The sequence below is a fragment of the Bos indicus x Bos taurus genome, chromosome 24 (assembly GCF_003369695.1).
Source record: "Bos indicus x Bos taurus breed Angus x Brahman F1 hybrid chromosome 24, Bos_hybrid_MaternalHap_v2.0, whole genome shotgun sequence".
In the NCBI taxonomy this organism is placed as follows: domain Eukaryota; kingdom Metazoa; phylum Chordata; class Mammalia; order Artiodactyla; family Bovidae; genus Bos; species Bos indicus x Bos taurus.
Window position 1 is genome coordinate 4,438,883 of NC_040099.1, and position 25,192 is coordinate 4,464,074.

General features: G+C 49.6%; 2 protein-coding genes across 4 annotated transcripts in view; one reads left to right on the forward strand and one right to left on the reverse strand.

Moving 5' to 3' along the window:
- Positions 1-241: 241 nt before the first annotated feature.
- On the reverse strand, positions 242-6,212 carry TIMM21 (translocase of inner mitochondrial membrane 21). Its single transcript, XM_027525646.1, has 6 exons — positions 5,368-6,212; positions 3,472-3,534; positions 3,276-3,373; positions 958-1,031; positions 765-870; positions 242-659 (listed from the first exon to the last, which is right to left on the reverse strand). Exons 1-6 carry the CDS (start codon positions 5,666-5,668, stop codon positions 567-569), a joined length of 735 nt encoding a protein of 244 aa, XP_027381447.1. The 5' UTR covers positions 5,669-6,212; the 3' UTR covers positions 242-566.
- Positions 6,172-25,192, forward strand: part of FBXO15 (F-box protein 15) — a 37,328-nt gene continuing 18,307 nt past the window's right edge. The window contains exons 1-7 of one of the 3 annotated variants that reach the window (XM_027525643.1): positions 6,172-6,770; positions 13,393-13,503; positions 15,302-15,406; positions 19,299-19,541; positions 19,965-20,174; positions 23,681-23,807; positions 24,867-24,949. In XM_027525643.1, coding sequence (XP_027381444.1) covers positions 6,643-6,770; positions 13,393-13,503; positions 15,302-15,406; positions 19,299-19,541; positions 19,965-20,174; positions 23,681-23,807; positions 24,867-24,949 — 1,007 coding nt within the window. In that variant the 5' untranslated portion in view covers positions 6,172-6,642. Of the gene's footprint in view, positions 6,771-6,823; positions 6,943-7,134; positions 7,304-13,392; positions 13,504-15,301; positions 15,407-19,298; positions 19,542-19,964; positions 20,175-23,680; positions 23,808-24,866; positions 24,950-25,192 lie in introns of those variants that run through there. The other 2 variants (XM_027525644.1, XM_027525645.1) reach the window with 2 other exon arrangements.

Sequence of the window (25,192 nt, forward strand, 5' to 3'; positions counted from 1 at the left end):
CTTTAGTTTCTCTTTACTTTCTGCCATAAGGGTGGTGTCATCTGCATATCTGAGGTTACTGATATTTCTCCCAGCAATCTTGATTCCAGCTTGTGCTTCATCCAGTCCAGGACTTCGCATGATGTACTCTGCATATAAGTTAAATAAGCAAGGTGATAATATACAGCCTTCATGTACTCCTTTCTCAATTGAACATCTTATTAGTTTCAATTTTATTTCACAGATTTTATACAACATAAAAAAGCATTGATTACTGAACTTTATTTTATTACATGGTGTAAAACTGTTAATAACAAAAATTTATCACAAAAGATGTTAAGTACAGCAGAAACTCTGACCATTAATGCAAAGATTTAACATAAAGTATGCTCTATTTCATGATCTTTCACTCTACGAGAAAATCTCTAATTCAGTTTGTCTAAATGTAACAACTACCCCGTAGCCTTCACTTTTATGAGTTTTACTCCCTCCTGTTTTATTCAAAACAGAGGCTGGCGGAGGGCTGTGATGATCAGAGCCTGCCACACTCATCAGGAAACACAAGCTTGCTTGTTCTTCTGATTGTCTCAGGATCGATTATCTTCAACGACAATAGTTCTAGAATAGGGTTCAAGTTCTACAAATATATACCGAAATTCATATTCACCACTTTCTGGGTTCTGGAAAAAAAAAAACAAAAACAAACGAAAGAGCATCAAGGCCGTGCTTTCCCCTCGGCACTTCCCGTGAGTCCGGGTTCGGGACCCCTACCCCACACGGCTCACCTCCTTCACTTCAAGGTGCACGGTTCCCTGCTTCCCAGGCTCCCAGCCCTGGATGTAGAACTTCACTCGCATGTGTTTCAGCCCATCTTTCTTGTATTCAATAAAGCTGTCAAGAAAATGAAATAACACAAGCCTGACTTCCTTTCACTTAAGCCTCTCCCACCAGCCCCCCGGATCCCGGCTGATCCGATACCTAACGTGCTGCCTTCGGCCTCGCCGTGTCACCTCCCCGTAGCCTTTGACGGGCTCGCCGAAGACACTGATGACCTAGAGCACACAGACCAGGCCTGCTCCATCAGGGTTATGGTTTTTTAAAGCTTCCTGGAAAAATATTTTCTGACAAACCAAGCGACCCCACGAACTGCAGCATGCCAGGTTCCCCTGCCCTTCATTATCTCCCAGAGTTCACTCTAATTAATGTCCACTGAACATTTTTAGCAACATTTACCCAATGGTGTCTGATACTAAAACTTATGAGAGCAAAATGATACTTTAGTCACTAAACACACATATAAAAACAAATGACCCTATTTAAAGCAAACCAGATCGAGGGGTAGGAAACCATTATTCCTAATGGGAAAACTCAATGAAGTGGAAATGAAATTTTCACTGAACTGAAAATGCAAATACTTTGGAATATTTTCATAAAATACAAATTTGATATGAAAGTAAAACAAATATTGCTTCAACTCTGGAAATATTTAGTTTGTTTGCTGAGTGTCTTCAGTATCAGAATTTTCAGACATAAAGAAAAAGAAGTAATAGGTAAGATGAGACATATTAAAGAACTATGTAACAATAGTAACTATGAAACAAATGGGACAATTCTTCAAATAACTCACTATAATAGATTAAACATGTCAGTATCAGAACATTAGAATTTTCTGTTTTTCAGTCAGTCACAGTGCCTGGCAAAGAACAGGCCCCTAATAAATGCTGACAAAATCAAGTTGTTAAAGTTTAATTATTCTTTGTAGAGCTCATTCAGGCAGCAAATTAAGTTATGAGCTTGAAAACATCCCACTCCGTGTTTATTCAGGGAAGTTCTCTTTTGTTCCAAATGCTGAGGATCACTGAACGGCTAGCTTGTGAACAACGCAGCAACTCTTCATCTCTTCCAACATTTAACTACGTGACTGGTCATATTTATCATTGGAGTGTGTAAAGCGTATCTTTTCAGGTAGAATTAGGTTTCCCAGGAACTACAATGGGAACTTCCTTATTCCCTGCTGAGTTTCACTCAGAGTGGCATCTCCCCACAGCTCTCAGATCGCCCAAGTTCAGTACGAAGGAAAGACGTCAGAGACCGTTAGCTCCCGAGGCTTCTGTCCCGACAGGACTAGACACTGATGGAGCATATGGAGGCGGTGTCCAGGGAAACCCAGGGCAGGGCATGGATGCTGACAGGACTTATGCTGACAGCGTCTGCAGGTTCGAAACCTTCCCGCTCTCCCCAGGGACCGTCTCTTTGTTATTAGTCCTTGGTCTATATGAGAAACAGCCCTGCGATTTATGATGCTATATGCCATATTCTTTCAAAGTACAAGAATTAAGCTTTAAATGAATTAGATTTTTCAATGCCGAAGCTTTGCACCCAGGGAGTAAGAAATCTGGGCCTTCACAGGCTACACTGGCTTTCTCTCTGTGACTGGAAAGCCCTATGGAAAACTTCCTTCTCGATGGGATCCTTTAAAAAAAAAAATCAACGCGGTTTTTCTGCGCCTGCCTACTCCTGGGGTGTGGTTCAGGCAGGCTGTGCTTAAGACATAAGATCTGGAATCAGACAAACTTGGACTAGGTTCTGGCTCTCCCTCTTACCAGGCTTCCACCCTGGCTCAGAAGGTAAAGAATCTGCCTACAAATGTGGGAGACCGAGGGCTTGATCCCTGAGTCAGGAAGATCCCCTGGAGGAGGGCATGGCAACCCACTCTAGGATTCTTGCCTGGAGAATCCCCTGGACAGAGGAGCCTGGCAGGGTACAGTCCATGGGGTCGCAAGGAGTCAGACACGACTAAGAGACTAACACGTTCACTTTCTCCCTCTTACTGGCTTGGTCATCTTAGCTTTGTTAATTTACTCTCTTTAAATGTCAGTGTTCTTCTGCACGCAGGATAGAGACTGAGCGCTTAGAGCCTGGGCAGAGCGTGTGGTGTGCACTATGCTCTCAGTAAGCTCCAACAATTCCCACTATGATCATGAGGTCATGGATCAGGTTTTTAAAAAGACTGGACACTTACTGCATGAGTTTAACATGCTGATATAGTCTAAGCTTTTACAATTAGAATTGAAATGTCCCTGTATGGACCTCTGGGTGCTGCCCATAAATCAAAGTATTTCAAGTAGCGAACAAGGAGCTAATAACATAATCAAAACCTAACCATTCCGATTTATTACATAAATTTCACCAGTCTTGGAACCACTATGTGACTTCTACCCACCACTCCCCCGGTCACCCCAACGTTTTTTCCTTCCTATTGTCGGAGTCTGTATAACTCAGCCTTGAAGACTAACCTCGGGATGTGATCTGCACTTTTCTAGGGCTTTCCCATATATCTTATTCGGACTAGATGAAGAAAAAAGTTCTCTGAAGATCGTGTAAAACAAGCCACCTGAAAATCACAGAAAAAGGAGATCTAGCAAAACAAGAATGAGACAAATGGAAAGTAAAAAAGACATTCAGGAGGTTTATACTTGCTGTGATTTCAACCTGTAATGCTGATTCCAATAAGCACCACTATTAAGTAGGTAAAATCTCTTCCGGCTTCTTTCACTGTAAAGAGAAAACACCCCTGGTTACATGTGTGCCGGACATGAGCTGGATACTCTTGGCTTCAGGATGTCTAGCAGATGAGATGTGGGTTTGGGACATGGGAGGGGTCAGCGTGTGTTCTGGAGCAGCTGCTGTCAAATCTGCGCATTGGAATCACCTGAAGAGTTATTTGCAAAGAACCACAGCCGACTCTGGGAGCAGGGCTGAGGAGTTGGTACTTTAGGTACTTGATCTTAATGCCTCCTTACTGTCTAAGATGAGGAAATCCTTTGATCCAGTTCCTCTGAAGCCTCCCACATGAAGTGGCAGCTCATGCCTCCCTGTTAAAGGCTAGCTCTTCCTCCTGCTCGAAGACCTGGTGGGGGCTTCCACCTTGCAAGACACGTGTTCTGGCCAGGGTACAACGTAACTGGAAGGAAGGAGGAAACGGGCCACCCCAGCCCTGAAGTGGCTGGAGGCCCCACCAGCAGAGCCAGCTATATCCCAAGGGAGATGGGAAGGGGCACAAAATACAGACCGGGACGAATGGGAGCTGACTGATCAGCACTCTCCGATCAAACACTGAAGTCTGACAAGCAGCCTGGGAGCTGGTGCACAGCTCGGCTCGTGCTTGGAAAGATGGAGCGAGCGGGGTCCACATTAAGTGAAGTAAAAATGACAGCACTGCCACAGCGAACTGTGGGTGTGCTCGAGTGGATGTCAGACACTAAGGCCGGCTGTCCCGAAGGAGGGCCTGGAAAACACTGCTCACAAGGTGCTCTGACAGCCCTGGGGATGGCCCAGCACTGAAGCCAGGTGGGAACAGTCGTGACAACGAACAGCTCGGTTTCTGGACCTGAACCGCTCTTCACTCCTGGCATTCATTTACCGAAGGAAGGCCAACTCCATCAGGAGGCACTTGCGCAAGTATAAGATTCCCCTGGTCCTTCACCAGAGCCCCTCGGCCATTAACTTGGTGACCCTATGCTGGAAAAGGGGACACTTCAAGGTCCACTGGACAGTGTCTAAGCTGACATCAATAACCTAAGGAGTCTCTACGGTCCCTCTGTTAAGTACCTGTGGTGGCTATGTAATAAAGAGCCTGGCATGTAAGAGGGTCACAGCTGCGTGGACTTACCAGATGGTCATTTCCCTGATTTTCAAACTATAACTGGAACGGCTATACTCAGTCATCAGCAACAACAGTCCCTAAACTAGGTCCTTTGAGGTGCATTGCCCACCATACCATAATGAGTAAAGTCCAATGGAAGCCTCTAAAACTGCCTCCCACTGATCAAAATAGTAAATAAAAAACAGCACTGCATCTAAGGGCCATATGTCAAAGACAGCGCTATTCTTAGAGGCTAAAGACAGGTGTGGTTGTCCCAAGAGGTACTGGCATGGCTATTAGGAAACTGAGATTAGAAATACTCACACTCAATTTTCAGTTGTGCGAAACCGGGGAAATTAGCCTTATACATACTACTGAGTCCTGTCTGAAAAAGTAAACGGTGAAATTCAAATGAGATGAAGTAACACCTGGGAAATCTACTTGTCTGTTACAAAACATTAAACAACGGTTTTATAAGCTCTCTCCACACCAAACTAATAAAAGTTGAGAAAAATCTTACAGGCATAATTCAGCAAAGTTGCATCAAAATCAAGCGTCAAATGTGAGTTCTCAAATCTGGGAAGAAAATTGTAGGCCTATCTTCTCTGCTTCTGAACTGCCTTCAACGGTTCTACCTTTTAATTTGCGTGTACCGCTTATTCTCGGTTCTGAACTTATATAAAGGGCACTGGCAGCTCCCGTCACGTTTGCTGAGACTGATCGCTACACGGAATCCCCTTTACCTTTCTGTGACGTTGAGAGGACGGTTTCCCCGCCCTGACTCCTGTGCACAGACACTTGCTTGCTGCCGTCCTCCTTCGCGCTCTGGGGGCTCCGTACTTGCGTCCAAATGGATCTCTGGGTGACTCCCCAAATACACCTAGGTCGCGCCGTCGTGTTCTGCTCTTGCAGCCCCCATCTCCACCTGGGCTCAGTCTGCGAGCAAGCTCTGTGAGGCACAGAGTGTGGCAGAAACCATGGCTTCCCGGGGCACCCATGCAGCCTCTCCGTGCACCGCACAGCTCTCAGGAGAGTGCAGATCATGCTCCCGGAAGGCCGCCCCGCTCAGGGAAGACTCCAGCTGTGAAGAGGAGACCTTCGCGACCTGCCACACACCCGGCCGGACGCGGGCTCCAGCGCTCGCGCGCACACCGGTGACGCTGCACGGGTGTGCTCGGCAAAAACGTTAGCTCCAACTGCGTCAATCAAGACAGAACGTCTCCCGAAAGGAGCTGACGCCCACTTTCCCTTCCCTTCGGCTCTCCTTTCACTGGACTGAAAATACTTGGATTCCTTTCTCTGCTGACATTCACCTGATGTCCGGCAGGCCCCTTGCAAAGGGACCTGGAAGACCGCTAGGAGTTCTGGGAGTGGTAGTTCGAGGGCGGCACTCCTCCCGGAACTGCCGCGGCGCGGGACGCTCAAAGACTACATCTCCCACAGTGCAAGGCAGCCGGGGCGCGCGCCGATGCCGTGAGGTCTCCCACACGCCCCTGCGCGGACGCCCCTGCGCGAACGCCGCGCGGCTCGGTCTGACAGAAAGGCGGGGCTTTGTTGGTGGCGGGCGGGATGGGAGCCCCTGGCGCTGCGTACTTCAGGAACCTGCAAAAACCAAGTTCGCGGTTACAAACCGTCTATCCCGATGTCCCTCTAGAAGGGGCCGTGCCAACTGGGGAATTCTCGGTCTAAATGTGGCCCTGCTGTTGCCTCTGGGCAGACGATGTAGCCTTTTCGTTTGGTGTTCTTAAACAGTCGGGCAGGAAGCAGCCCAGACTACCCCAGAGCCAGCAGGTGGGGAGGGCGAAGCCGCCTCAGCCCCCGTGGGAGCACAAAGTCCAAGTTGTGTTCTCGCCGCCGCCAGGCGTCCTCGACGTCGGCGTCGGTGCCGAAGCCGGCTGACAGGCGGAGTTGTCCTCGGCCCCGCCCCCCACAGTAACTCTGCGCACGCGTCAGCGTCGAGGGGGCGTGGCCCGGGGTGGTGCGACGGCCTGGAGGAGGAGCGTCGGCGCTGGGTATCCATGGCGATCGGACGCGGCCGGCTCCTGCAGCTGCAATGGCAATGCCTTTTGGCGCGGCCCCCGCCGCTTGGCTGCTTTGGCTCAGCTTTCGCGAGCCCCGGGGCTGCCGCGGGGCGCGCAGGGTTCAGGTGACTCTCCGGGGGTGGGGTGGCGTGGGGGCGGGCTCCCGGGAGCCCCGACGGGATTAGCCCCTCACTCCCCCGCCTCCCTTTCTCTTTCTTTTCATTGATTCCGATCTGTTTGCGCGGGAAAGGTCTGGAAGGACGGAGAGAGGCAGTGTCTAAAACTTGGAAGCCTGGGGTAAGCCCAAGTCACGGTTCAAGTCGAGGAGCTTCCCTGGAATATTCTGTCTCCTCGGTTCATTCAGTTAGTGGGCCTTGGGGCTACGGGGGCGTGCGAGGCCCTACACCTGGAGCAGCCCTCGCGGAGAGCCGCCGCGTGGACGCGCCCACCTGCGGGGGCAGGTGCGAATCTCCGCGCTCCCGCTCCGGGTAGCCGGCACGGCTCCCCTCCAAAGCGTGTTCCCGAAGTTATTTCCTAATTCTGGGGCCGGGTTTTTGTCTTTTTTATGACTTTATAAAAGTCGATTCTACTTATCAAAACATAATCAATTTTCTCTCCTGCACCCAGTTCAGGAACGGAGGACTCAGCCCCTAACCAGGTAACGCTGTTAGGCAGGTTGGTCTGGGAGCTGCACCTCCGCCATCAGGGCCAGGTTTGCGTTTCTGAGCAGACCCTGGGGGGATGCCTTCTGTTAATAGACAGACACCCCTCGGTGCTCGCTCCCTGATTCTCTTCTGCGGTCTTCCTGTCCAAGCGGAGGAGGGTGTGTGTATGTGTGTTGTTGTTGTTGTTCTGGTGACAGGGGGCTCGTCTTTGCTCCAGTTCTCTTGGGGTACCCTGCGCCTGAAGGGTGGTCCTCTTCTGCAGTCACAGAAGGAGATTGGAGGAGTGAGATCGGGAAGGGGTAGGGCGCAGGAGGCGGCAACTGCTTTCCAAAAGGAACTTCAGCTTAACTCCAAGAACAGTGGCCCACTTCACAGAGTGAGTGGCCCAGGTGTCAGAGGAAGTATCCCTGGTGCTGTCTTCATGTCTTATTATATCCCTTTCTTTCATCCTGAGCTGTTCCCAGCTCTGGACTGGTCTTCCCAGTTAGATTGCAAGGTGGAGGAATAGTGCTAAGGACCGTTTGCATTCTTGAAGACTCTCTTTTTGCTTGTAGATCTCGATTTATGGATATAGAAAGTCTGCCATATTATGCCTTCTAATAAACCAGATGTCTGTGTTTAAGCATAGAAAAGGATTCTGTTACTAAGCAGTGACTAACACTACACGACTACTACTTACCAGCTCAACTACTTAAGGTATATTTTTTTCCCCCTGAATCTCCAGGACTGTGTCCCGTGTCCATCCTGCTGGGATCCATTACCCCGTTTACCCTAGTTTCAGAAGCAGGGCCCCCCTCGCTAGGTACTACAGTGATAGTTGGTTCTTGAGAATAGCTGTAAACGCTGTACATATCACAAGCCTCGTGACAAAATGGCGACAATGCCTGCAAAATTTCTATTATGTAGGAAAGAAAGACAGGAATTTAAAGTAGGAAGATTGAACTTTAAATCAATTTGCCACTGTTACTAAAATTAGTCTTTATATATAAGGTTCTGTTAGTGGGAAGCAGGATGATTGTTACATGATGAATCTTCTATTACTTTGTAAGTTGAGTGAACTTGTTGAAATGATGTAATTAGAATGCCTGTAATTATGCCTGGCATGGAAGTGTGCATGGCAGTCTGTGATTTGGTGGTATATAAATTCTTCTTGGTCAAGAAAAGTCAGATCTTAAGAATGGTTGTAGTCTAAGTAAGTGGTTATTTTTAATGTCTGGAGGCAGAAAAAATTAGATTTTAACAAAGAATCACACAAAGTGTTTAATATGTTTAGATCTTTTTAACACAAAATATGAATTTGTATAAATAAATATCTTAAACTGTAAGAATATCACAGAAAGCTGTCAAGTTGGTGTAATTTCTGCTTGGTCTAATTTCTTTGATTTATCAGATATTAAGAATCAGGCCCAGAAAGTAGGTTTTTAAAATACTGAACTTAATTCAAAGCAATCAGGTAAAGTTTGTCACTTGAAAAAAAAATCGGTTTTAAACTAAATGTTATCTTCCTAGTTATAAAGCTTAATACGCACTGCTTAACTTTGTAGCCATACAGAGCTTCATGTCATGCATGGGACTTCCTGTTGGTGAACTGTGTAGCCCTGAAGAATGTGCAGTTAGTTTATTTTATGGAGAAATGCAGATGTGCTCTCAATGGTGCCAAAGTCCAAAACGATAAGATGTATGGTGACACAGTCGTCACTTAATTACCTCACTAGAGCCTCAGTCTTCTGCTCTGGCAATGAGGGGCTCAGGAGATCTAGTTTAATCATGGAAAAACAAAACAGGAACAAATAAATAGGCTGTACTTTTCCAACAGATATGAGCTAGTGGGCCGGGAATTCCCTCTTGACCTGGAACACTAGTGTAACAGTTTTGGGGAACAATGTTAAAGAAGTTTTGAGGTTTCTGCAGGGTGTGCTCAGAGGACCTGGAGCCCAGAATGCTTGGGGGCTTTGAGATTGAAGGCTCCAGCTGAAAGGATGTTTTTTGCTGTGATAGCTGTGCTCCCAGACCTTCTTGTGTGTGGGGTTTTTAGTTTTGAGATGAGAACAACAACCCTCCCTTACAATTCATTACATTTTCAGTACACAGGAAGTATTAGAGAGTACACTGTGTTCTCTCCAGTCTTCCAAGTTCTATTTAAAAACAAGCACCACCAAAAACTCTATAATCCCCTAATCTTGTGAATCAGATGTATTATCAGTTAATACCTTGTTATCTTTCCTGGCAGACTGCTTTTCTTTTTGTGTGTGTGTGTGTTTGGTTTTTTCCTCTGAAGAGAGAAATACAAACATAAGATTTTGTAATGTATGCTGATAGAATGTGCATTTTAGATCAATGTGTTATTAATTTAGAAAATATTTATTGAATGCCTTCTTCATGCTGGGGGTGTTGTGGGTGCTGAAGAATAGGCAGCGAGCAGACCTCATGCAGAAGCCCTGCCAGCACAGCCCTTCCACCAGTGCGGTGGGCGATGGTGTCTGGTGATGCGTGCTAAGGAAAAAAATGGGGGGAGCACCATGTGTGTGTAAAGTGCAGATTGGAGTTTAGAGGGCACGGCCGGAAGACCTCGGTGAGACGGTGATGTTTGAGAGTCAGACGCGACTGAGCAACTAAGCAGGTACACACTGCATGTAGGAGGTGAGGAAGCAGGCTGTGCAGACGCTGTGAACTTGTTTTTATGCAAACACTTCCACCTGTGTTGCAACTGTCCATTTTAACTGGCTGAATGTTGCTTACTTTATGGAGGCCATGGGAAAGAGCTGATCCTGTACTGTTTCCAGGGGCTTCTTCCCTGGTGGCTCAGCGGTGAAGAACCCACCTGCCAGTCCAGGAGATTCGGGTTTGATCCCGGGGTCAGGAAGATCCCCTGGAGAAAGGAATGGCGACCCACTCCAGTATTTTTACCTGGAGAATTCCATGGACAGAGGAGCCTGGTGGGTCACAAAAGAGTTGCACACGACTTAACGACTAACAGCAACAACCAAATACTGTTTCTAGTACTTTTCCCAGTGTAGGCAACTTTGAGATGCATATTCCTGAGTGAACTCTTTGGGTTCTTTTTTTTTTTTTTTGCCTTGGGATATATTTCTAGACCTGAAGTTCTTGGCTTAAAAAAATACCTGCCTTTGAAGGATCTCAGTATATACTAGGACTTGACTTTCCCTGCCCTTGGCACCAATCTGTGCTCACACTAGTGAAGGAGAATGCCTGCCCATCTGCAGCCAGGCCACCCTTGTCATCGTTTATTTGGTCTTTGCCACTTTGCTAGATTGAAACTGATGGATAGATCTATTAATTTACTTTTCTTCGGTTTCCTTGGAAAGGCCTAGGGTGATCGTTTTGATTTTTTTTCATCTTTTGATTGAAGAAATACATAATGGCAAAAAGCTGTTATCAATTTACTAATGCTTCTAAACAAATTTGTATTTGATCAGCCACAGCAGTATTTGTTTAAGTTATAAAATAGTATCTATCTGTGAGAGACGCTCCTCAGTCATCAGTCAGTAGTATCTACCTGTGTACAGACTCACAGACTTCTGGGCACACTTGTGTAGGGGTCTAAAGGTAACCCATTCAGGACTGGATAGATATTGTTACTAAATGGAAGAGTAAAAAAAATCCTTCAAAGCTTAAGTAAGCTCAGAAACCTTTGTCTCCTTAAGATATTTTCTTTGTATAAGAAGCACAGGTTATCTAGAGTTTGCAGGATTGGTTAGCTGCTTAAAATAAGGAATGCTTTAAAAAACTGTGTGTGTAGTGTTGAATTGTGTATTGTGCCCCCTTCTCCCATTCTTCCCAAGTTCTTGTCTACCCAGAACCTAAGGATCGGCCTCTATTTGGAATTAGGGTCTCTGCGGATGTCATTAGCTAGGATGAGGTCATGCTGGATCAGAGTGGGTCCTAAACTGAACGCAACTGCTGCCGTGTAGGAAGACACACACACCAAGGGAAGGCTGCCTTGTCAGGAGGGAGCAGAGGTTGTGGTTAGCTTAGCTGCCACAAGTCAGAGAGCACGGAGGACTGTCAGCGCCCTCAGAAGCTGGAAGAGACGGGGACAAGTAGGTCCTGGAGCCTGGGGAGGGAGCATGGCCCTCCCTGCACCTTGGTTTTCCTGTTTGGCCCCTAGGTCTGTGAGACAACGCGTTTCTGTTGTTTGAAGCCACCCTGGATCAAGGTACTGTAAGGCACGTTTGCGCGGTCTCTTCTGACTCTACGACCCGCCCTGGACTGTGGCCTGCCAGGCTCTTCTGTCCGTGGGATTTCCCAGGCAAGAATACTGGGGGTGGGGGTGGGGTGGTTGCCACTTCCTTCACCAGAGGATCTTCCCAATTCAGGGGTCAAAACGACATCTACATGGCAGGCAGATCTTTGCCTCTGAGCCACCTGGGAAGCCCACTTTGTTAAGGCAGCCCTAGGAAATTAAGACAATTAGGAAATTGTCTTTTACCTCTGGTTGCCAGTATAGCAAGATCAGTGGAATTGAAGCTTGTTGGCTATGGAAATCTTTGCTTAAACAAAAATGTCAGTAGAAGTATAAAAATTACTGCCCAGGAGGGATTCTCTGACTAAAGGGGGAGAGGGCATTGCAGAGCTTTCCAAACGAGCATCTCGCCCTGCCCTGTCCCACTCTGCGTCTCTGCACTTGGCCAGGAAGTCAGGTAAGATGAAGAGCACCTGAGTGCCTTCTGCTGCATGAAGCCGGGATGGAGGGGCAGCAGGAACTGGACGGTACTCTGCCTCTCCTGGGTTGAGATGCCAGCACACAGAGGGTCACAGTGTTTCCTGAGGGCTTGCCATGTGCCAGCCAGTATGCTCGTTTGTGAAGAGAAAAATCTAGCAAGGGAAGAGAAACTTGTGCTCTGGCTGCTCGGAAGCACCTGGGGGATCATCAGGCTGTTTGAGTGCTTGCTGGCATGTCCATCCTGGCATGTGTGTCTCCACGGCAGGCACCAGGGGATGCCAAGTCTGTGGGCAGCACCATCCCCAGGCCTCCTGAGATCAGGCTGTGCTCACGGTCAGGGCCATCCTTCATCTAGATCTGTCCATGTGGACTTCATTCTTCTGCTCCCAGAGAGACTATTGCCCTGACTTCCAAGTTCTTGGGGTACCCTCCCTTTGCCCCCCAGTCATCACGCATATCTGGTAGGAAAAATGGGATGGGGTGATTAAACCAGTGGTGAACAGAGTGTATCCTCAGAGCCATAGGGTTGGTGAGCCAAGCATGTGGATACTGCGTGCTCTAGGTTCTGGTTGATTCTGAAATGGTGTGCTGGCTGGGAGGGTCAGTGATCGCTGTGTCTGTGTGGCAGGGGGGTGGGGGTCAGGTGTGTGGAGGGCAGGTAAGGAAGCAGGTTCCATATTGCCCCAGCAGAAGCAGCGTGTCCACCGGGAGGTGTGCACTTGCTGGCTTTCTGGGCATCTCAGGTCCCTGCCCAGCTGCTGTTGAGAACGGCTTGTCTTGAGGGGTGACTGTAGTGAACATTGATTTTAGCAGGTGGGTGTTTGGTCCTCCTGTAGCTGTGACTGCCAGAGCCGGAACTGGAACCGCTCGTTAGCCCTCCAAGATGGGCAAACCTGAAGATGGTGCCAGATCCAGTTCAGGAATTAAAGTGTTTTTTATTTTAAACCCTACTGAGACGTGCTGCAATTCATGGGGTCGCAAAGAGTTGGACGTGACTGAGCGACTGAACTGAACTGATGTTAACTTTACTGTTTTTCTATTGTGTTATTTAAACTGGACAGTTGACATATTTTATCTTCCCTTTTTGTTTTCATTCAGTACTCTTTTTTTTAATGTATTGATTTTTTATTCAAGGATAATTGCTTCACTGTTTCCACTAAGTTCTTTCTGTAGCACCTTTTGGTTTGCTGATGGTTTATAAGATGCAGCAGAGTCAGCCCAGCCTTCAGGTTTGCTCAGAACACTGAATGTCTAACTGCCCCCCCACCCCCACCCCCCTGCCTTCTGTAGACGAAGTTTCACAGCGAGTTGTCTTTGGAGTGTATGAATCCTTTCTGTTTTGCAGAGGGGAACGGACAGTTCACCTTTGTAATTAGTATTTTCCACGTCTGCTTTCAGAATGAGGCCAGGAGCCATGTTGCCTGCAGGCCCCGCTGCCCTGAGTCGCCGTGCCCGGCAGGACAAGGTCTGCAGAAGGCCCAGCACAGGCTGCTCTGCATCCCTGGACAGGTAAGGGGTGAGGTGCTCTGCCGCAGCTCAGGGCTGCAAGGGCCGCGTTATTAGAGAAAGTTTAGTGCCGGGTACACCAGGTTGCTATTTTGAGCTCTCTAAGAATAGACGTGTGTGGGGAGAATGTACAGCGTGGAGAGCTGGCTATGAGTCATCACAGCCTGTCACCGTCATCGTCAGACTAGTTTCATGAAGCCGAACTTGTAGAAGTGACAAGTGCATTTAATTTTCCTTTTTAAAAAATGTTCTTCACAATTATTCACTTTCCACTTGATAAAGACCCTTGAGAAAGGAGAAAGAAGATTAAATTGTGTCCTTTGGAGAGCTCAGGAGGTCTCTGACCTACTTGGCTTTCAGGATTTGGGACGCCCTTTTCTGTCACGTCAGGTTCCGTTCTGTGACCCTGAACAACAAGATCTGTAGAAAGTGACAAAAATATTTTGCTTCGCACTGCACTAACATCTCTGGAGCAGCGGCTGTGCGCTCAGTGTTGTGTGCAGTCCTGGAAAGTCGGCACCACCGGGGCCATCTTACAGGGCGGGGAGCGGGCTCACCTAGTCCACGTGCTACAGAACGTGGATTCGTACATAAAGCCTGAGTTCAAGTTTTGGACTTTTAACACTGCATCATAACTAGCTCAGGTAACAGTGTCCACACTTGTACTATGTTTTTAAAAAGAAAGGAAAAGCCAAAAAAGAAAGATTTAATTGAGGACATGAATTTAAACTTTAACCCTAACCATTCACTCTGGGAATTTTGTCATTGTTGATTCACTCAGTCATGTCTGATTCTTTGCAGTCCCATGAACTGCAGCACGCGTCTCCATGTCCTTCACTATCTCCTGGAATTTGCTCAAACTCATGTCCATTGAGTTGGTGATGCCATCCAACCATCTCATCCTCTGTCATCCCCTTCTCCTGCCTTCAATCTTTCCCAGCATCAGGGTCTTTTCCAACGAGTAGGCTCTTTGCATTAGGCAGCCAAAGTATTGGAGCTTCAGCATCAGTCCTTCCAATTCAGGATTGATTTCCTTTAGGATTGACTGGTGTCATGTTGTTATCCAAGGCACTCTCAAGAGTTGTCTTCTTATTCTTCTCTGGGAATAGACTCGTCATACAATAATCTGATAGGAGAACTAGAACAAATATCGCTTTAGCTGATCTGTCCATGGGTACCCGAGGGCCTTCTCTGAACCAAACGCTCTGCTTGGGGAAGGAGGCAGTTGGTGAGCCACTCACATGTGTTCTCATGAGGCTTCCAGTCCTGTGGAGGACCCAGATTGAAACAAGGAGTGGATTATAAATTGGGGTACGTGCTGTCCAGAAAGCAAATGGACTCTTTAATCCAGATTAGTAGGGCAGGATGGTCAGGCAAGATGTCTCTTGAGGAGCTGACATTTAAGCTGAGAAGTGAACACGGAGACGACAGGGCCTGGGGAAGAGCCTCCAGACAGGGGCAGTGCAGTGGGGCAGTGGGCGGGGGGCCTGCACGTGTTGCCGGAGCCGGGTGCTGGGGCCGGGGGCGAGGGAGGCAGCCCGAAGGCCCAGGGGAGGGGCGGGCCTTGTTCTCCCTGTGGGCCTTTACGCTCAGAGGTGCGACACCGTCTGCTTTCTGACATTGCCTCGTTTGCGTCTCTGCCCGTGTCCCTGCTGCTCAACGAGGGGAGAGGGAGAGACACTGGCAGAGCCAAGATGGGAGCCCTGGGACTCTTGCACAGAAAGGGCCACTTGCATTGGCAGATGAATGGCCAGGTGTTTTCTGGAAGCTGCTCTGACTCCTCTCCTCCCCCCGCCCCCAGTTTGCCCTCAGAGGTCCTGCTGAAGATCCTGTCCTACCTGGATGCGGCGGCCCTGCTGTGCGCCGGGTGCGTGAACAGGCGCTTCTATCACCTGGCCAACGACAAGTAAGGAGACTGCACGTTGCTGGCGTGTCCAGTGGCATTTTGATGGAAGTTGTGAAAACTGGCGAGAGCTTCTGAGCCATTTTTGAGAATGTAGAAGAATTTCGAGAGTTTGTTTCAGATGTATGTCTCCCGGGTGAAGTTTTCAAAGGTTTGCCCTTCTGCGTTTTAGGAAAGGGATACTCTTTGCGTGAACTGGAAAAGGTCCCGCTTGTTCTCAATGAAGCTGTTGGAGAAAGTGGCGTCAGGTCTGTTGTCTGGGAGGACTCGCTCTCCCCCAGAGGTGGGCAGGCTTCCCCACAGCCCGCAGCGCCGCTGTGGGACCTGCCCTGACCCGCCCTGCTGCGCCTTGTGGAGCAGACCCCGCAGGAAGACAAGGGAGGGGCTCCCCGAAACCCGCCTGCCGTGGGACGTGCTTGGTGCAGGGGCGTGAGGGGAGGGCAGGGAGGACAGAGCGTGCCCAGGGAGCCTCTGCCCCGGGGAAGAGGCCCGCAGAGCCCCCGGGCTGGTGGGGGGGGGGTCCCTGGGAAGAGGGGTGAAACCCCTTCTTCTGTGCTGTTGCTGTGATCTCTGTAGGCGGCTCAGAACGTTGTCTCGAGGGTGAGAAGTGGGCTCTGCCCAGCTTCTGGCAATCGTCGTGGGGTCTTGGCTGTGACGCCCCTCTCTCTTCAACATCAGAAGGTCCCACACAGAAACCCCATGTCAACCAGGGCAGAGAGCATGACGGAGGGGAATGTGGATTTCAGGAGTGGTTTACTCGGTGAGGGGGTGGAGAGGGACAGGGGAGGGCTGTGGTATGTAGACACAGCTGCACAGCGCTCCTCAGTGCGGGGCCCACAACAGCTGCATCAGAGCCAGCGGGAAGGCGAAAAAAGTATCGGATCCCTGGTGTACATTTCTGCAGATTTAAATTCTGTGTTCTAGAATCTGTGTTAAAAATCTTTCCAGCCACATTCTCATAATAAGAAGGGGACATATGTCATTCTCTGGTTGGTCAGGGTGGTTTTTTTATCTGTTAACTTAAAAAACATATTTCCTGTATGAGAAAATACGTGTCTGTGTCAGTATATATGTGTAGTGTCAGTTCCTGAGATAGCTCGAGAATGAATGGAAAGCAAGTTTTGTGTGTCTCTCCCTTGGTGACCCTCAGAGATGAAGACATTCACTGAAGCAAAGAGCAGTGAGGCGTATTTCAAGGAAGGGGTTGACTAAATGACCAGAGCTGTAGCTTCTTGGGAGTTCTTACTTAATTCAAGGACAGAACTGAGACTATTCAGATAAAGTGCTGCTGCTACTGCTGCTAAGTACTAAGCCGTAAGTTTCTTAGGCTCTGTCCCCTCGGTCCAAGGCCCACGGGGTGCAGGCCCTGGGCTCTCAGCAGCCTGGGAGCCTCAGCTGTGGTTAGATTCTTTGCACTTCTGTTGTTGGTTATCTGTCCATCCCACTTGCTTGGAAGTGGTTGTGCTGTAAAAATCTGAGCTTCTTCTGAAGTTACCCTCGTGTTTGTTCTCTTTATGGAGGAGAGTCTTAGTGGGATAAGTTGAATTGTATTCTTAAGGGTTACAGTCTGATTTCACAGCCAGACTTCATTAAACAACTTCATGTTAACAAGTGAATAGGTAAACCATGAATGTTCCTGAGAAGTTGGTGATACTTTCTGAGCCTTGTTTGAAGAGAAGACAGGAGCCATCCCGTGACAAGTTACACTGTTGACTTACGGGGAGATGCGTCAGGAGGGTGGGGTCTCCCTTTGCCCCTGTTGTTTGGGGCGCTGTCCCCCCCACCTGCATGGGGCAGCCCTCGGCATGAGCCCCGGGCTCTGCAGTGGTGGTGGGGGGTCACAGGGAAGCCTGGATAGGGCTGAACCTGGCTCTCTCCAGTCCTCTGGGAAACACTGTTTATCAGAACGTAAAATTTGCCCCATTTCCTGACCAACCTGATGGAATTCTTCTGTGCATGGCTCATAGTCAGATAGCTCTTGCCCTTCAGTCTGCTCTAGCTTTTTAACCAGGTTGGGCATTTTGTGATCAAGAAATGAATGTTTTTGGGTTTAGGGACTGTCTAAAAGCCTCTTAAGCTTGACCTTTGTGTTTTATAAATAGTGAAGTGGAACAATATACGTAGTATTGAATATTTTAATTGTGTAGGATGTTTTTTATTCTCTTGAGGCTCCACTGATGGTGAATTAAGTGAGATAACGTGTGTTACAGTGTAGGGTGGTACCTGTGGCCAGCCGAGGGTGTGGCGTCACTGCCCTGCCCCTCACGCCCTCCCGGCCTATCTTCTGTAGTTTGTGGGCGCTGGAGCTTGTGGGAAACAGAATGAGCCGCAGTTCCTGTGGAGCGGGGGGTGGGAAGTTTGGGGTTCAGTGGAGATCTTGTTGAAGTAGAAGAACACTGAAGTGGAGTGACCTGAGTAAATCAGAAGAAAGCACGAACAGGCATTTATGCAAAGGGAGTTTTCAGAAGCAAGCATCTTCTCAAGGGATTTTGCTGAAAGAGCTCAGATTACCTGGGTGTTCTCAACTGATCATTATTTTGTATCTGTTAGTCCATGTACGAAAGCCTGTAAAATTTTGAGCTGAAACGTGAAGACAGAAACCTTGGAGTGAAATGATTTTGTGAGGGGAGAAATGACTAGAAAAACTCATTCTAGAAAGCGATGTTGGTAGTGGGTAGGGGTCTGACTGCTGGCTTGTTTGCTGGGAAGTCCTGTAGTGAGAGTGTTGGAGGATCGCTCTTACTACGCTGTCTGAAAAGGCTGACCCCTCCAGACCTTCCCCTCCAGAAGTCTTGCCTCCCAGGCCTCCTGCAGATCATCCTTTTTTGCATTCATTAGAAATGAGACAGGAATTAGTCAATAATTATGTAAATTTCGCCCTTCATACCAGGAAACCCTCTGTTAACTCCTGCCTTAGTTTCCCTCCTGAGTGCCTTTCCTTCCTGATGGAGAGTTTTGGTGAGGGGAATCCCCGGCTTAGCCCATAACACTGCTCCACTCCTGTGACGCCCGGCCCTTTGCCTCCTCTGGGTCAGAGTGGTGTTGGAATTCCAGCGCCCCGGCTGGTGGGTGCTCTGGGTGTGGATATGATTGTTGGCGCCTATGTCTCCGTGCTGCTGAGAGTCAGGGACAGGCAGGGGTTGAGGCTGTGAGGATTCGGTGGTGGTTCTGTCACCAGTGAACACAGACCTGGGCCGGGCACCTTGCAGCTGGGCCTCAGTCACATCGTCTGTGCAGTGGGGACAGTCGTAGCCGCCACCTCCTGGGTTTGCTGGAAGGGTGAAGTGAGTGAGTGCCTGCGAAGTGCTGAAGTGTGCTCAGGGCTAGTGCTCTGAAATGTTAGCTGCTGTTAGGTGTTATTAACCGTCTTCAGTTTTTCCTCTTTGTGCAAGCAGTCCACGTTCATTGTTAAAAAATCAGAAACGTGTCAGTCACCATCAGCGTTTCTCTCTCTGTGTGTGTACATGTGTGTGTATGCATAAAACTGCTTTCTGATCTTTTCAAAGACATGCATGATATAAGCTAGGAAGTCACACTGTGCACCCTTCTTGCTCTCTCCTGTATTAGGCCTGTTCGATTATTGGTGTGAGAGGGCAGCTCTTATTTGGGATGACACCAGGGTAACGCGAGACCGCTTGTCTCCCTCGGCCCTGGGAAGCACGCTTTTCCCGTTAGTGTGTGTCTCTAGGGCTGGTGAATCTAAAACGCTAACCTTCATGTCGACACTTAACAGCTGTGAACGTTTAGCTTGACTTGGTCGTGGAACTAAGTAGGTAACAGTTACTTGACTAGCTGTTAAATCACGTAAAGCTGTTGCGTGATTGTTCTCTAACATTCGTCGCAGGTGCATGGCAGTGTCTCTTCATTAACGCGTTTGTTTCCTCTCCTCCCCCAGTTTTATTTGGATCAGAATCTACTCAACTGCCTTTTCACCTAGAAGATCTCATTGGAGAGTTGATCCGGCAGAGAAGACAGACTTGTCTGTGAACTTACTGTCAGCGGGGGATAAAGAAGCTGGATATTGGAAGAAAGAGTATCTTACAAAACAGATAGCGTCTGTAAAGGCGGCTCTAGCGCGGGTTCTCAAACCTCTGCACCCCCACACAGGCCTCCCGGTGAAGACCAAGGAGGCCCTTAGGTAGGCCTCGCGTTAGCCTGAGCCCCGAGTACTGTGCATACAGGTCCCACACACAGCTTACACGGGGAGGGACTGTTGGATGTTTTCTGGTTTTGTGTACCTGTAAAATGAATCGTATTTTCCCACCCCATACGTATGGTCCAAAGGTTTTGTGAGGCCTGGCAGTCGGCTCTAATGAAGCGGGAGATTCAGGGCCCTGCTGAACGGGCAGAGCCTTGGCCGTCTTCATCTGTGTGTCACTGGCTCCTGGCACAGAGCAGCAGTTCCACAGGTGTTTGTGACGTGAGGGGGCAGGTCCCTAGAGAGAGCTGCTACGGCTTGAAAACTCGGGTCAGGTGTGTGCTAGGAGCTTGGGCTTCTAGGGTTCCAGGTGCTTTAGAGATGACAGGAGGCAGACCTTCTCGCCCGCTCTTCTGTCTTCAGAGTGTCTGGCCTGGGCTGGGTGATCATCCTGAGAGCAGCCGATGGGCGAGAGTACACCATGGAGCACGCCGACCTCTCTGTCAACGACTCCTCGGTCACCGTCATCTGGTACGGCAAGGACTGGCCGCCTCTGGCCACGCTGTCCACCCTGGACCTGTGTGGGGTGACGCCGGTGTTCATGGGCCAGTCCAGAACCCCCAGCAGGATCAGGTGCGTGCTGCCGGGTGAGGCCGTGTCACGTGGAACGACACTTGGCCTGCCTTTCGTCGTTAAAAAGTATCAGTGGTATGTTTTGATCTGATTGCATCTTCAAGCCTTCTCTTTCATTCTGGGTTACTGTCGAATAGGAAAAGAAGGGGCTTATCGCATCGACAAGCTGATTGTTGTTGTTTAGTTGCTCAGTCGTGTCCAACTCTGTGATCCCGTGGACTGTAGTTCCCCAGGCTCCTCTGTCTGTGGGGTGTTCCAGGCAAGAATACTGGAGTGGGTTGCCTTTTCTTTCTCCAGGGGACCTTGCCGACTCAGGGACTGAACCTGCATCTTTTACATCGGCAGGAAGGTTCTTTTCCACTGAGCCATCAGGGAAGCCCTGTCCATGGTTTAGGGAATGGTTTTTTCGTGACAATTGCCTGGATAATAGGTGGCTGACTGAGTTTTTTAGTTTTAAAAGCACTTTAACACAGAGACATATAAAACGATTATATTTTCCTTCTTTAGTAAATGATACAGTAATCATGGTTTACGCGTTAGATCGTACAGTCACTATTTTCTGTGCTTTTCTGTTGAACTCGCTCATCGTGTCACCTAGTGCAGACGGCTTGCTGTTCCAAGTCTCCACATTCTCACCTGTGGATGGGGTGAGGCTGGCTGTGATGCAGTGTTTAGTGTGCATGGCTGCTGTGAGACCACAGAATTTCACCGTCCAGTGCGAACATCGGGTCTTATTGCTGCACCTACATCGGGTCTTATGTGTCTTATTGCTGGTGCTTATTGAGTCCTTATTATTATTCCGTTGTGAGGTAGCTGTGCCCTGGGTTCACACTCATTCTTAGGCTTTTGGTTTTCCCAAGAACTTGGTCGTGCTGACTTTTCTAAGCTGGATGTTGTCACGTGTGGTTTCCTGAGCTCCTGGCTGTACATGTGTGGCAATGCAGAGGTGGCGGCTGCCTTCTCTGGCGCCGCTTTCTCTCCCGCCCCCAGCCCCTCTGACCTCTCAGCGCACTGCTCTCGCCGCCCTTCGAGCCACAGCCCCACCACAGGCTCCTCTCCCAGCCCCTGCCGCGGAAGGTGTTGAGATCTCACTGCAGCATCTGCCTTCTGCTCAGTAGAACTGTCTTCTTTCCCGGTGTCCCTGGATGTAGAGACGATTCTGCAGTTTGTAGCCGAGCCCCTCTTCTGTGGTCCTGCCTCTGGCGCTGGCTCTCTGAGGGCTCTTCCCGTGATCACTGGTCCGGTTGTCATGCTGTGACCGTAGGGGTGTCGTATTCCTAGTGCTAGTGAGTCCAGGTTTTATTGTATTCCGAAAATATTCTTACTACTGTGAAGGAAAATATTGGCATCAGTTCCCCTGGCTATATTAACCGAAGATATTTTGGGAACAGCTACTTTTTTGGAGTGGTATCTTTATTTGCATGACTCTCTGAAATTCTACCTGATATCATGGTGGACCCCAGATTTTTCTTCTGCAGTGTTTACGTTTTATGCACTGTGAAATCGTTTTCAGAGAGTGAGTCTGCAGCCTCTGTACCAGTGTGACTGAACAGTACCTTATTGGCACATCATGAGATTATGTTTATAGGGATGAGGACAGAACAGTTTGCATCAAAGTAAAACGCTTATGAACGTTCATAAATGGATGGTGTTGAACTGTAAACTCACTCAAAGATACTATGTTCCTGAAATTGTCATCCAAGTCAGGAATACCCAATACTGCACAGTGACAGAAAGCTAGAACTCACTGTGAAAATTCATTTAATGTAATTTATTTCCATTAAAACTCACTGAACTTCAGCCAGCATTTATTTGATCAGCGGTGGTGAACAAACTCTGAAAGTGCTTCTCAGGACTCTGTTTTGCTTGACACGTTTGTTGCAGGTTTGTGAGCAGGTGTGTCCATGGTGCAGAAATACAAACGCTTGTATGCATCTGTGTGATGGCAAAGGAGAGACACAGTGATTTTTATTTTGCTTCCTCCATGATGACTTTGTTTTTAAACAATGAAAGCCTTATTTATGTGAGTTCCAGTTTGCACATCCCTGTAACACGTGCCTTCCTGGTCGAACGTGTTATGCTGCGTCCCCGGTGTCCTCTGTTCTTCAGGGGATGCTCTGCCTCCCGGACTTCTGAGAAATGTCGGGTCACCGTCAGCCTTAGTGTCTGCGTCAGAGTGAATTGTAAGGCCAAGGCCAATGGGGACTGGCATGGCCCCTGTGGTGGTTATCAAACCTGTCTGGAGTCGTGGTCTGAGGGCTGGGGTGTCAGGCTCCTGTCGGGGTGTTTTCCCAGCCTCGGCCACTTGCATCCACGTTGGCGACTTCATCGCAGTGGCTGCCGCCCCGGAGCTCCTTGGGTGCTGCGCGCTCTAGGGAGGGGCTCTCCTGTCATCTCCCGCCCGCCCGTCCTCCAAGGCAGGGGCGGTCTCCCGGGACACAGGTATAGTCACGCTGAGACGGTGTGCAGGGTTGGAGCTAAGCATTCAGCTCTGGTTCTCCTAACTCTACACTCGGTCCCCAGCCTGGTGTTCAGCTTCTCCCAGGGTATTCGGCCCGCACTTGGTGTATTTTTAGATCGTTGCCTCACACCCATACTCACCTAACCTGTGTTTTTTGCACAAGAAGCTGGGTGAGGGGCTCAGGTGGTTAGGTAGCCACGGAGGGGTCTGGTTTCCACGCTTACAGCCCCTCTGCTTTCAGAGAGTGCACAGTGGGACACCCTGGTTTTTACATGCTCTGCCTAACGAACATCTGAACACCCATCACCAGCAGGCATGTGCCTTAGGTGCTGGAGGGGCCCCCGCTCCTTCGAGAGCTCCCTCTGATGGCAGCTGAGCTGTGTCAACTGGCCACTGCGCGCTCCTCTCCCCTCCCGGTTTCCCGGATTGCCTCCGGGAAGGAGAGACACTTCTGTCTGCTGCGGTGAACCGATAGCGTGGTTTCCTTCTGTTGATCTGTGTCATGAGCAGTAGCGCTGAGCTGTGTTCTGCACGTGGGAGTTATTTACTCTCAGACTCTCAATCCTAACAGAGTTCACGCTGCATCTCGTTCATGAAAACCCTTGTAATTTTGGTTTAAATTTATTTTCTGACGTTAACAACTTCCACTCTTTCTGAGTTGTTCTTGACAGTAACTTGAAGAGGTATTCTGCTTTCAGGTAGCCCAGTGGACTGCTCCTTTTTTGCCATTTAAGGGATTTCATCTGCATTACCGAGGGCCGTACTTTGAGGCTCTGCTCCTGGTGGCGGTGGTGTCCAGGCTTGTGAGGACGGCCCCTCCCCTCGCCCCTGGGCGATGCTGCCGCTCACTGCAGCGAGGGCAGGGGCGGGGAGAACTCTGGTTTACCTGGTTTGCCTTTTATTTATGCAGGTTGTCTCTCCCTACGAGCTACCTGCGCATGGTTAGAGGTTCCTAGAAGTCTTTCTAGATGCACTGAAGAGCGTTGGCAGCACGGGCCAGCCAGCGCTCATGTTCCTCTCTGCTTTCTTTGCATGACGTTCAAAGACCCCGATGGCACTCTCTGATCACCAAGTACCAGCTGAGCCAGCTGACCGAGTCCAGCGCGGTGGGTGGTGACAGGCTGATGCGGGTCTTCTGCCTGCCCCCTGGCCTGGTGGTTGGGCTCTGGAAGGTGAGCCCGGCGTGCACCTGCCCCGCAGCCTCCCATCCACACCCCCATCGCTCCCCTCGAACATGGGGCAGAGGGTGCGGTTCCTGCTGCCCCCTCACGACTCCACGTTTCCACCCGGGGTCCCTTTGCTGCTTACGCCCACGGCATGAGCCCTTCCTGCCCATGTGCTGGGTTCCCGTCACCCTGTGATTTCCCAGGATGTCCTGTCTCCTCCAGGCAGTCCACGCTCCTGCCTGCCGCTCCTTTGTGCCCTTCCTCTGTGGAAGCTTCTTCCTGCCCGTTTCACCCGGGGGGCTCACTGGTGTCTCTGTTCATGGTGGGGGAGCAGCCCGCCAGGCGTTTGCTTTCCCCAGGGCCGTTTCCAGTCAGCCAGCTCCTCCTCATCCCCTGGGCGGTCGTGGCAGTGAGGGGCGACAGTGTCCTCCCCACGTGGCCAGGCCGGCTTGCCCCTGTGGCTGTGGCCTGTGAACAGGCTGGTTGTGAGAACAGTTCACACGTGTTCACGATGACCAGGCGGCGCCCAGGCCCCCATGCCAGCCTCCAGACCGCTTCTCCCCTCGTCCTGCCGTGGCCTCTGCTCTTCCTCCCACCCTCCCTCCGCGTGCAGCGACTGTGGACCAGGCCGCATGTGGCTTGCTCTGGGCTCGTGAGTCGGTCCACCTGGGCTGGCCGCACAGATGCCAGGACTCTGGCTGACCCCATGGTGGAGGTCTCGCAGGCGTTCCCTTCATCTCTGAAAAGCCTTCGAAACAACCTGGAATTAACAGTGTATATTCTCACAGTCAGCTTATGTCACAGGGCACTCTGATGCTTCACGAGTGCTGGGGTGTTAATGGTTCTGGTTCCATGCACTGTGCGTCTCGGGTGCCTCGTGGTCCTGCCGTCACTGTGACGTCTTAAGTCTTATCAGGCAGTGATGGTGAGTTAGTGCTGCGGGGTCTTAGATGGTAAGAAACCACATCTCTCTGTGAGATGCATGTGCTGAGATCAGAAACAGTGACCCTGTGAACAATGAAAATATTTCTGCTGACACATGTCTTCTTTTAATTGCCTTTGCAGAGGGAGGAGGAGCTGGCGTTCGTTATGGCAAATCTGCATCTCTACTGCCTCGTGGAGAGGAGCATGCTGGGGTCGCCTGCTGTGTACGTATCGCTGTGTGGTGTGTGCAGTTTTGTACAGTCAGCATAAGGGAGTCTGAGGTGAAACCGTCCTAACATTCCGAGAATAGCTTCAAAGATACCGTGTTTTTAATCAGTAGCCACAAGCTGACGGGCATAATTATGCAGTTGTTGCCAACAGTAACTGGGTTACCTGCGAGTAGCCTCCACTGCACTCGTTAGGGCTCAGGCTGGTGCGCCTTGTGGGATGCGGTCTGTAGATCAGGG